The 12,155-nt window shown below is 33.0% G+C and overlaps 2 protein-coding genes across 2 annotated transcripts; one reads left to right on the top strand and one right to left on the bottom strand.

Annotated features, from left to right (window-relative positions):
* The first annotated feature begins 2,741 nt into the window (after positions 1–2,741).
* Positions 2,742–3,244, top strand: LOC120119917 (classical arabinogalactan protein 25-like). The gene has a single exon (XM_039139706.1). It carries the CDS (start codon positions 2,742–2,744, stop codon positions 3,177–3,179), a length of 438 nt encoding a protein of 145 aa, XP_038995637.1. The 3' UTR covers positions 3,180–3,244.
* A 3,237-nt stretch (positions 3,245–6,481) lies between these two features.
* Positions 6,482–8,842, bottom strand: LOC120119370 (inactive beta-amylase 9-like). The gene is made up of 3 exons (XM_039139177.1): positions 8,444–8,842; positions 7,583–8,065; positions 6,482–7,486 (listed from the first exon to the last, which is right to left on the bottom strand). The coding sequence occupies exons 1-3, from the start codon at positions 8,684–8,686 to the stop codon at positions 6,617–6,619; spliced, it is 1,596 nt and encodes a 531-aa protein (XP_038995108.1). The 5' UTR covers positions 8,687–8,842; the 3' UTR covers positions 6,482–6,616.
* Between the last annotated feature and the right edge of the window lie 3,313 nt (positions 8,843–12,155).

The raw sequence follows: 12,155 nt of genomic DNA, 5'->3' as shown, positions 1-12,155 counted from the left end.
CGGATACTACACGCTGTCGGTTATTCCTGTAGGCTATACCTGTCACATGCCATGATACTATCAATATCGAAACCCGATATTACACGGATCGAACGCATTGTTTCCGAGCTGAAAAGCTCTAGTACACCTGGATTAGCTAATGTTGCTTCCCTTGTACTGTCGGAGTTGCAGCGGCTGCCGCGTTGCATTTGAGCTTCTCGATGTTACCCAACTTCATTTCCTGCTTGTGTTCTTTATACATTGATTGATTCTGAGATTTACTTTTCTCAAATGTCACAGGCTATTGTAGATTACTGATTTCGGCGGAGGATATAAACATATTTATAAAGTTTTGAAGAATGGTAGTCTAAATGATCCATGTAGGAGGTGACTTGTACTTTTATTCGCTTATGTTCTTGGCCTGTAACTGTATCAGCATGATCCATGCATACGTTGTATCATCATTGATATATTCAATTTACTACATTTTGGTTGAAAATTTAATATACCTGTTTAGAATCCATAATTTGGCCCATCTGTGTAACCCACTCCGATCTTCAGCAATCATTGAAAAGCAAAGACAACTGTGCTGAAAACGCCATAGTGCTGTGAAAGCTGTTTGCAACTAAGATTTGAATGATACAATGATCTCTCTCTGACTATTCTTTATATGGCCTTTTAGGGGCAGGCCAATTACTTTCTTTCATATAAGGGTAAATTACACTTGTTTATCACTCAATTATATTCTTACCCATATTTTGGTCATTGAAGTTTAAAATATTTCAATTTAATCATTAAATTTTTAATTACTCTTATTTTGGTCACTCTAATTTATTTTATTAATATCTTCAATGATGCGGTGTTTATTCATTGTTTTTTCACATAGAATCAAAAGAAAAATAAATAAAATTATATACCCTAAACCTTAGACTTAAACCCTAAATAGCAACATATAAACCATAAGTTACAAACTTAAACTTCAAACCCAAAGCCTAAATCTTAAACAACAACAAACAAATCGTAAATTAAAAAAAAAACCCCACACCCACAGTGTAATTCCGCTTTCCATCATATCATTCGCTTGGTGGACTTTGAACATGTGGTAATTTCAAACTTGGAAGTTTCCCTTTCCAAACTCATCAAATTGGCAAAAACTCTTATTTTCTGCAACCAATCTTACACCATTGTCCTCTTTGTCTCTTCTTCCTCTTCATTCTTCCTCTATTACCAAGCTTCATACTTTATTCCAAAACTCAAATTTTCTCTAATCTTGCCCATCATTCTTCCTCTCTTTATTCTTCTCCCTCTCTCCATTACCATTTTATTGAGCCTATAATGGCACCATAGAACAAAACTAGTTTTGATGAGGTTATATTAGAAGGATTTTTACAATCTTCATTCATTTTTCTATACATTCTCAATCTTGCTTTAGCATCATAGCATGGAAAGTGATGTTTTCGAGTTGTTTTCTTGTTGGTTGGAGAAGCTAAGGAAGTGTGAGGAACATCCAAAGTCAAGGACAAGGAGAAGTTGGTTGAACAATACTTCATGATTTAGTGTAATGTGTTGGTTTGGATGCTTAACTAGTGTATGATATGCATTTTTGTTCTCGACATGCTTTTGAAGCTTTATTAATGGAAAATGATGATTTGATGTGTTAAGCATTTGTTTTAAGGTGCTAACTAACTATTTTGTTGTGTTAAACCAAACACTTCTTATACAACAAAATAGCTAGTTAGCACGTTAAAACAGATGTTTATGAATAATGATTTAAAAAGTAAAATATAATTACAATTTTTCAAGTTAAGTTTTTAACTGCAAATATTAAAATGAAAAAAAAATAAACATTAAATATGATTTAAAAAATTAAAAGTTTAAGAACTAAAATATTATAGTTTAGATATTAAAGATGTAGTTTACTCTCAATATGATAATTAATATACGATAAAGACACTCATTATGCCATTCCAATTTTTTCAACCACTCTACACATATATGACTGAAAGGCAAAAAGATAACTTACTACCCATCTTCATGTATAAAATCCTATCTCGAAGAGAGTAAGAGTCTCTCTTCTTCCCCCTTTCAAGTCTTCCATGAGACCTCAAAGAAACCCAGCAAGCTTAGGTCACCACTCCCACAATAATCATCTTTTGAGTTCTCTATCTCGTTCTAATGAAATGGACCGACCAGAGCAATCAACTTACACGTTGTTCATCAACATATGTATAAACAATAACATATGTAGTATGCTTTTATATTTTTAATTCCGATCATGAATGGCTAATGTTTATATTAACTTAAATTTGGCTCAACAAAAATTCAAACGAAATACTAAGAAAAAGATTGGGGATGGAATGGACACCTTTTAATAGAACTCCCTAGAGATAAATTAAGCTGAATTGGAATTGATTAACCAAATCATAAAGAACGCTTCCAAATTCACGGGCTCTAAAGGAAGAATCCATCCATGAGCTAATGTCAAAACAGAAACCTCACCCATCTTTCTATTTTCCTTTTCTACAATGATAAACTGTATTTAATCAGCACTGACCCATTGTCATTTGCCATGTAGCATATTGGTAACACTTTAGATACCCTTAGTCTTCCCTTTTTAAGGCTCACTCCCTTTCTCCACCTTTCCTTTTGCCTTTTTTCTCACTAGAAAAAAAAAAAACACTCATCATTACATTATATTATACACATAAAACATTCCAACGCTCTCCAATAAGTGTCGCATTAATTTCTCCATCATTACCAAAATGGCATTCCTTCGGTTCCCCATCATCATCATGTATTTCATAGCCTCATCACTTTTGCCATCTGTAGCTTCTTATGCTTCTGGTTCTCAGCTAAATTCCGATACCCCAACAATCTCAGCTTCACCGGTATCCATGTCGGATCCCCCATTGTCCCCTTTCCTACCACTGTCACCCGATATTGCTCCTTTATTGCCATCTCCCGGTGGACTGGTGCCCACAACCGGCTCATCCATGCCCACCATCCCTTCCGTCCCGAGCCCCTCAAACTCCAACGACTTAATCCCTCTCGGCCCCGACTCTGCTTTTCCAACGTTCGGATCACCACCGGCTTCTTTCTCGTCTCCGAGACTTTCATTCCGGTCTTTACACTTGGCATCAACTTTTTGGGTTCTGGTAGTTGTACCCTATTGCTTAATGCAGCTTGTTACGGTATTGTAAATTTAATTTATTGGTTATGAAACTCTAGTCTTTTAATTTCTCATCTTCGTCTTTTTTTGTTTTGTTTATGGTACATGATTACAATGTATCTAGCTAGTTATTGTAATAAACTCTGAGATACATACGGTAGTATTTCGAGTCTAGATGATGTACCGTAAAAGTTTGGGTTAAATAAATTAGAATTAAATATATATGATTGGGAATCATGAAACATCCGTTGTTTACAATTGAAGCTTTTGTGGATGGATTGAACGACAGTTGATAGGGGCTTATCCTTTAAAAATTTTAAACTCATATGATTCAAGTATTTTTTATATTTTTTATTAATAATTTATTTTTATTCTTAAATTTTTTAAATCTATCGTTCTAACATTTTATAAATTTATTATCTTTAATATATAATCATGTTTCGGTATCTTCTTATATATGATTAAGGAAGTGGAAATTGTTATGAACAATAGAATGAACTTTATGAAACAGACCAACTAACATGAGTATCATAACATTTTTTAATTAAGACATTACATTTTAAAATAAATTTAGAGATTTGGATTTACATTCGATCAATTGATGAATCTTAAGATACGATAACACTTTGAATCAGAGAAAATTAAATGAGTACTCGAAAGAGATTAATATCGAATTATATGTATAACATGATACGAAGTAATCATTAGAAATGCGAATAACTGACCGATCGATTTGATGACCACATGGGTTTTGTGCCTTGAACCATGTGAGACACACACCAAATGACCACACTCTTTGGTGTCTTTTGTTTTATTCGAAGAATCCGTCACATGTTGGTTGATCATGCTTTACATACCATACTGGTGTTTAGGTGAACCTGTTTTTGCCTGATTTGAGACTGACTTGTAATCTAATTCCTAAATTGGGTCTCTTTTTCTTTGGATTGGGCTTGGATGAGGTCATTTTGAATCGGCTCTATATTTGGATTAATTTTATTCGGGTCAAATCAATTTTTGGTCGGATTGGGTAGCGGGTCAAGTTAATTTTTGGGTGGGTCAAATTTTGGGTCAGGTGACTATCGGATCAATTATTTTTCGGTTCAAATCAATATTAGATCGATTGATTTTTGGGTCGGATTAATATAAGATCGGTTAGATTTCGGGTCGGGTCAATATCAGATCGATTGATTTTCGATTTGGGTCAACATTTGGATCAGGTCAATTCAGATTGAATTAGTTATGAGTCTAATCAAGTATATATAGAATTATTGATATATTCTTGTAAAAATATGTCTTATTGTTTGTTAATCTTATCATTTAGACTTAACTCGGTTATAAGTCTAATTAAGTATATATAGATTTTCGGTTTAGATTGCTTTCATTTCGGATTAATTTTGGATCGAGTTAAATTCGGTTCGGGTTAAATTCGATTCGAGTTAAATTGGATATTGGTTCATATTGGGTCATCTAAATTTTGCATCGAGTATGGTTTAGGTTTCAGATTAAATTTGATCATCATGTTTGGGTTAATATCGAGTATTGGATCGAGTAAATCAATTCAAATAATCGGGTTTGGATCAAATTTATCAAGTCTACTCTTTCTTATTCATTTATTTATTTTTAGACCACGTTATTTACTTTCAAATCTGATAATCTTAAATACGATACAAAGTTATGATATGAACACAATATCAATGTAATAATAGAATATGTTTAATTACGCTTAATATATATTTAATACACTATAATTTCTTTACAATCGTTTATGATAAATAAAATTGTTAAACATTAAACTCAATATAACGTTATTAAACAATTTCTGAGTGTTGTTATGACACATTTCTAGAGTTTTGCCCTTTAATTTATCTTGTTTAGTCGACGACTGAAGTTAAAAGTGGTCTTGTTCAGTTGTTCTAGGTTATCAACGGTGAGTATGGCGGATCTAGAGCATACATCGGAGGGCTTAAACTTGGAAGAAGAAGAGGATGTCCCTATCAGATTGGAATAGAATCTGACAAATCGTTTGGAAACTGTTTGGTAGGGCTGTTCTTAACAACTAGTCAACTTAACTTTCAGGCAATGCCATCCACGCTAGCCAACGCAACATAACGTTAGAGCGTGTTTTGACACATCAAATGCTACAACTATTATCGAATGGAAGCATTTTACGTCTATATTTTCACGTCAGCAATTCTAGCTTTTGAATCTAATTTGCACCCTGGTCTGTCTTTCCTTCTTGCGTTGTAGCACTTTGAATTTTTTTTTTTTTTTAGTACAGGTGATTGATTATAATGTAGTATTTGTTCAGACCTAATCGATAAAATACACGCCCACAACTGCTCAAACCCCTACCTTCCAGGGAGAACAACATTTCCTTTTTCATAACAGCATTATTGGACGTCGGAAAGTCCCTTCTTGCTGCTTGCAAGTGTAGACGTCCCACTTGCACCGATCATATCATCTCTTTACAGGAAGAGGATGTCTCAAAGGGCAGGCATGCTTATGTTGGGAAATTGAGGTAAGCAGTGATATATAACCAACAAAATTATATAGATTAGTTCTTTGATTTACCATATCTTGCAGTCTCAAATCTTTATCCTTTTTTTCCCCTTTCGGGAAGATCAAATTTTTTAGAGACCAAGTTCGCCATCTTTGATGGACAACCTCTCGGTGGCGCAAAGATGGCTAAAAGTAGGTCCTCTAGGCTAGCAAATTTGAAACAAGTTCCACCTGGTAGTCCCTTTTGGCAACCATCCAATGGCTCAAATTTCATATGAGTTGAATACTTTTGGTTCGAGGTAAGAGTTGGCCATTATTTTGATCAAATATTTGATCATTTCTTCTTATTCATGGCAATAATTGATCCATTATTATTATTAGCTTATGCATTATTTTGATCAAGTATTTGATCATTTCTTCTTATTCAAGGCAATAATTGATCCATTATTATTATTAGCTTATGCATGAATCTATAATCTATGATCAGAAACGATTACAAGATAATATCATAGTCGTTCAAATCTAGAATTTTTATAAAGAATACTTCTTTTTACCATTAAGAAAAGAACGATTCTAACCACTAAAATCAATTAACTTTTGTTACATTTAAAACCCTGGAAATGAGAAAGTGATGTCTTAAATACAAGACATGGCACCATTTTGTAACTTCGACAAATGATTGCTCATCCAACTCTTGATGTTGAGCTCTGATGTAGCGAGCTACTCACCAGGAGGCAATCATACAGTCAAGTCATCATATGCACATCATTGCTCCATTCTTTTCTCTCTTAAATACAATATAAAGATATATTAAAGGATATTTCCAAGGTCTTCTTTAAGAAAATAAAATATTTGCTTAGATGTATACAGAACTTAATCAAATAGTACAATCTTCTCCCCATTCAAGATTCTGTGTACTTACAAGAATACAATATACACATACATATATGTTCTTTGACCTCTTGCTACCTAAGCTGTCTGCAAGTGGATGCTGGGATCTGAACTCGTTTCTACAGATCCGGTGGCTTCTCCCTCTTCTGAGGGCAAATCATCTGCATGCAATTCAGGTTGTTTAAGGCTTCTGACAAACTCGGTGAATGACGGAAAATGCTCCGGTGAGAAAAAATGAGCTCCCATTCTCTGATAAGTGAATAGGTCAACTGGATTCTCACCCAACATGTTTTTCTTGATCTGCTCTAAACCACCAGAGGCCAGGTTCTGCCCGGCAACCTCCACCCCGTGCTTGTTGCAAGTTGTTCGGATGTGTGCAAGTAGTGATTCAGGGCTTGAGAGAGACTCGTGTGGCTGGTGCTCATCCGACAGGTCCATTCCTGGCAAGATGATTTTGCATGAATTCCTTGCAAACATTTCTGCAACTGCTTCATAGCCATTTCTTGAGGCAGTGTTGTAGAAGCCGGCTGTCAGTTCAGAAGGGTGTGCCCGGGTTTTGTACCAAGAATGCATTAGTGGGACTTTCCCGTAAACATCGGCTTCGGAATCACCAAAAATTGAAGAGGCAATAGAGAGGAGGCGATTTCCATGAGATACAAGCTCACTCGAGTACCAGGAAAGGAAGAAGTCGCCATAAGGACTTTCCCAAGACCCACAGTGATCGTTGAAGAAGTTATTTGGTGTATGATCATAAGTAGGGGCATCATGTGGACCACCTAGTCCCCATAACGGATTTCCACTTGCTTCAGCATGTTGCTTAAGAAGGTTAAGCATGTTTGTGTCGTAACATTGGAACTCCCCGACACCAGTAATCGTGCCACTCTTGGCAGGTTTGTGGTGAGAGGGATATCGGAGGTCACCATCTGGCCCGAGACCCATCGAGATTCCCTGGAAAACCACAAATCAGACGCCATTAAAAAACCATACCAAAACAGGGTCTATGGCTGGCTTAACCAAGTTATTCAACAGACAAAAACGTCTTACCGTGATTGTAGATCCGATGAAAGGTGAGAATGTGGACTTAAAGCTCTCACAAAAGTCCCGGTAGACTTGAATTGGAGTCTTTCCATCAAGAACAGGAAGATCATCAACAGCCAGTGATAGACATTCTCGATAATGCTTCCCTGACCGATCCGTAAAGAAGATACTCGATTGGTATTCCCCAATCTTCATTACCCATTTCGGAAGTGGAATTCTCGGTTGAATGGAGGCGTGAAAGCAGAGTGATACATGAAGCTTCAGACCCGCTTTCTGAACCATCTCTGTAACAGCAAGATAACCTGACCAGTCATATTTTCCCATCTCCTCATTCTCGACAACTCCCCACCAGACAGGCAATTCAACACCTTCCACACCCAAAAGCTTCAAAGCTTTCAGGCCGGCTCCGATCGCCCGTGCATGGTTTACTGTATTGCCATCTGATACCGCATCGAGAGGCAGACCGACGAATAGTCTTAACCTATCAAGCTGAAAAATGAACCAAAATTCGTGCAATCAGCATTGATATGAAAAAAAAAAGTTAAATTTCTTCGCACTTTACCAACAAATAATGTGCAAATATTAAGGACTAGATATGTAATTAAGTGGTTTGATTGACAAAATTGAAAGATTGGTTATTAAAATAAAATCCGCACAAGTGGTCGTATGTGTAATTCACCCTGAAATATATGATTTTTTTTCTAAAATCTACCCAAAACACAGCTCAAAATCCTCCAAACACAGCTTAAACAAAGCTTAAAATCCTCCAACTTCATCAATTTAAAACACGCAAATCAAGCCAATTATCTACTTTTTTAACAATAAAAATCCCAAATTTGGGGGAGGAGGAAAAAAGGGGAAACTTACAGATTTGGAGCTTGTAGAAGACTTGGCTTTAAGAATGGGTTCAGAGTGGACAGCTTTCACCGTAAATCTGAGCCGAGCTTTTCTCAACCTCGAAAATTGAGTATCAAAAGAAACCTTGTTTGGTTTTCGAGCAAATATTTTGTTTTTCTCATTAGTTTTCCCAAAACAAGACCTTAAATCCCTGCACCCTAATTCTGTTTTACAAACTTTTGCCTGTGAAGAACTCGTTAGCGAAACCTCCATTTCCACTGAAAACTCGAACTAGAAATACCTTCCAGAGGCTTTTCTCTTTTGGATCTAACAAAGAATAGCCAAACTAAAAATCAAAGCTTTAACGAGGATTTACACAGAAAACTCTAGAAAAGAGGGGAATTTGGTTGGATTGAAAAGAGGGTTGTTTCCTGTGGTGTACTTGAGAAAATTGATGTGGGTTTGGATCCCTTATATAAAAGGCTGCTAGCGAAAAACAACAAAAATGATGGGTATCTGCCACGCGTAAACCTTATAGTATGCCAGCGCATAATCCCTTTTTCTTTATCTATTTACGTTTTTATAAAAAATATTTATCTGTTTCGGTCTATTAAAAGAATACCGTGTGTAGCAGATTCCACGGTTGAAAATATACTATTTTAAAATTTTAATTATTTTATTATTTCTTATACTACTTGCATGTAGAAGATTTACTCATTTAATTGTTTTTAATTTTAAAATTATAATTATAGTTTAAACTATATAAATTTTGAATCTATTAAATGAAATTATAATATTAATTTAAATAAACTACATGTTTAGTACCTTAATTATTAATTTTATTTTGTTGTGATCATTTAACTATTTTTTAAAATTATACATAATGTTATATTTTGATTTTATTTTAGTCATTCACTGTTAAAAAATTAGCAAAACTATTGACATGATATTTTTTATTTATCAACTATATGTGACATTATCTTATAGTGATACGTCAGCATCATTGTTATGTTTTTAATAGCGTGTGATCTAAATAAAGTCAAAATTAAATATTATGTATGATTTAGAAAACAATAGTTTGATGTTCAAAATAAAATGAAATTAATAATTGGGTACTGAATATGTATTTATCCTATTAATTTTTTATTATATAAATTATAGGTTTAATTTATATTTCTTAATTTTATTATTTTAATCTTGATAATTTAATTATATATTTCAAAAATTATAGAAGAAAAAGAATTCAAAATATCCAACTATTAAGGAAGTCAGCAAATCCATGTGCCCACTTCCCAAGCTGTCTGACATTGCTAAACTAATCAAACCCATTGTTTTTTAACCAATAAAATAAAAGAAGAAGAGAAGAAGAAAACTTTTTCATTAATTTTGTGGATGAGGTGGCTGAGTCGGTTGATATCTCCAACATTTGGTTTGGTTTTATTCACAAAATTCAATGACACAGAATTTGGATTGGGGTGCCACGTGGAAGATAAGAGGTGGTCGGTGAGGTGCTGACTCATTTCCCTGCAATGGTGTGCCCACCATTTTCAATCATAACACTTTTGGATGAAGATTTTGAATAGAACTGCGTATACGAGCTACCGGTATAATCCGCTGCTCGTACGGGTTTTAGATTTTAAAAAATAAAATTCGTTTAAATTACAGGTTTATTAATTCGGACAGTTAAACTCGTGAATTTAATGGGTATACTCGCGGGTTCTGAGGATAACATGCTTAATTTAATTACTTTTTTTCAATTTATTTTATGTTTTACGTTTAGTCCAATTCACGTTTTATGTGCATTTTAACCATAGTCAAATTTACGTTTTATATGCATTTTAGCCTAACACAATTTACGTTTTATATGCAATGAAGTCTAATTTTGTATAAATGATGTAGAAGTTCTTATAATTTGAGAATGATTTTTTGTCACAAGAAGAAACTTCTCAATTATATACTTATTTAAATGAACAAAGGTTTTCTTTAATTTACCATCAAAGTCTTTATCTTTGGCATTATTGGAAGGAGAATCAACTTAGATTCTCGGATCTTGCATTGATGGCATGTGACATTTTGAGCTATTAAATTACAACTGTTGCATCAGAATCGGCATTTAGCATTGGCTCTCGTGTTCTCAACAAATACCAAAGTTGTCTCTTTCTGGAAAATGTTCAATCTTTGATATGTACAAAAAATTGATTGTTAGGATTTGAGGTTGAAGATAAATATTACAATTTTTAATGTTTAGTAAAATTGTTTCTTTATAAATTTACTTTTAATTTCAAATTTCAAATTATTTAATATATTATGATTTTTTTATCTTATAGATGAAGTGGACAAGTCTCCGGTGATTGGAAAAATAGAAGATTCAATTACATCCAAGGATTCAAAAAATATTGAATATTATTGATGTTGATTTTATTTAGACTTATTAGTGTTATTGTGTTATTTATTTTAGACTTATTGAGACTTATTAGTGTTATGGTGTTATTTATTTTAGACTTATTGCGACTTAATGGTGTTATTTATTTACTTGTTTATCTTGAGACTTATTGCTAGATCATTTTTAATGGTGTAGTAAGTTAGAACATTATTTTTTATTGCATTTAAAATATTTAAAATTATTATTATTTAACGGGTCGCAAGTAAGCCCGTTAGCCCGCGTGTTAAATGATACGAGCCGCGAGCCTTAGAATTCAAGATCATTTCTGATTGCAGGCTTTTTAAATCACTCCATTTAAACTCGCACCGTCAAAACCTGCGGGTTAAACGGGCGGGTAGCCTGTATACCCAGCTTTAATTTTGAAACGTTTTTGTTTTTGTTTTTACTTTTTACTTTCTGAACTTTTGATTTTTATTTCTATAATCTAAATGGTTGTGTAATATCATTCAAATAGTTAGGATGTTGAAACGGTTAATTAGATCACCGTTAAATTAAATTATTATTAATTGAATTATGTAAAATTTTTCTTTTAATAGTAATTGAATTGATTTTTTTTTGAAAATATTAACTGAATCGAATAAATTTTGATTATTTCGGTCGGTTAATTAAATTAACCAAAAAAAAATATATTTTTTAATTAGATTATAATAGAGTTTTTTTATTTGGGTTAAAATTTAATTAGGTATTGATAATTTAATGAATTTAGGATAGTTAAAAAATAACTAATTCTTAACGAGTTTGAACTTAAAATATGGATTTAATATATAAAATATATTTAATATTTTGGTTAATTTGATTAATTCAGTTAATTAACTGATTTCAAACCGAATTAACTGTTAACCGAATATTGAAAAAAAAATAACCTTTTTAACTGATTAAATTAATCGAACTAATTCAATTCGATACATTAATTCAATTAAAACCAAATAATCAACACCCTACGAACATCATTTTTACTTTTTGTATTTTGTATGCAATATTCATTTATTTTGACTAAGATTTTGAAAGTTGATTGAATACACTCATTAATTATAATTGGCTTAAATGCTCGGTTACACGTTGAAGTATACTATTTGTATCGAATTATCTCTTAAAATATTTTTCGAAACGTTTTATTCCCTCAACTATAAATTGTTACATTATTTGTTCCAAATAGTTAATACTGTTAAAAATAAAATTCATAGACCAATCAGAACATATCATGTCACCTCTTAATATTTATTTTATTTATCTAAATAAATAAAATTCAAATAATAAAATAAATTAGCTAAACTACCAAGATTGTCCCTCCTATTCCCT

This window comes from Hibiscus syriacus, unplaced genomic scaffold, assembly GCF_006381635.1.
Source record: "Hibiscus syriacus cultivar Baekdansim isolate YM2019G1 unplaced genomic scaffold, ASM638163v2 tig00110332_pilon, whole genome shotgun sequence".
NCBI classification, from domain to species: domain Eukaryota; kingdom Viridiplantae; phylum Streptophyta; class Magnoliopsida; order Malvales; family Malvaceae; genus Hibiscus; species Hibiscus syriacus.
The sequence above is the reverse complement of the archived record's forward strand: the minus strand, read 5'-3'. Positions and strand labels throughout refer to the sequence as shown.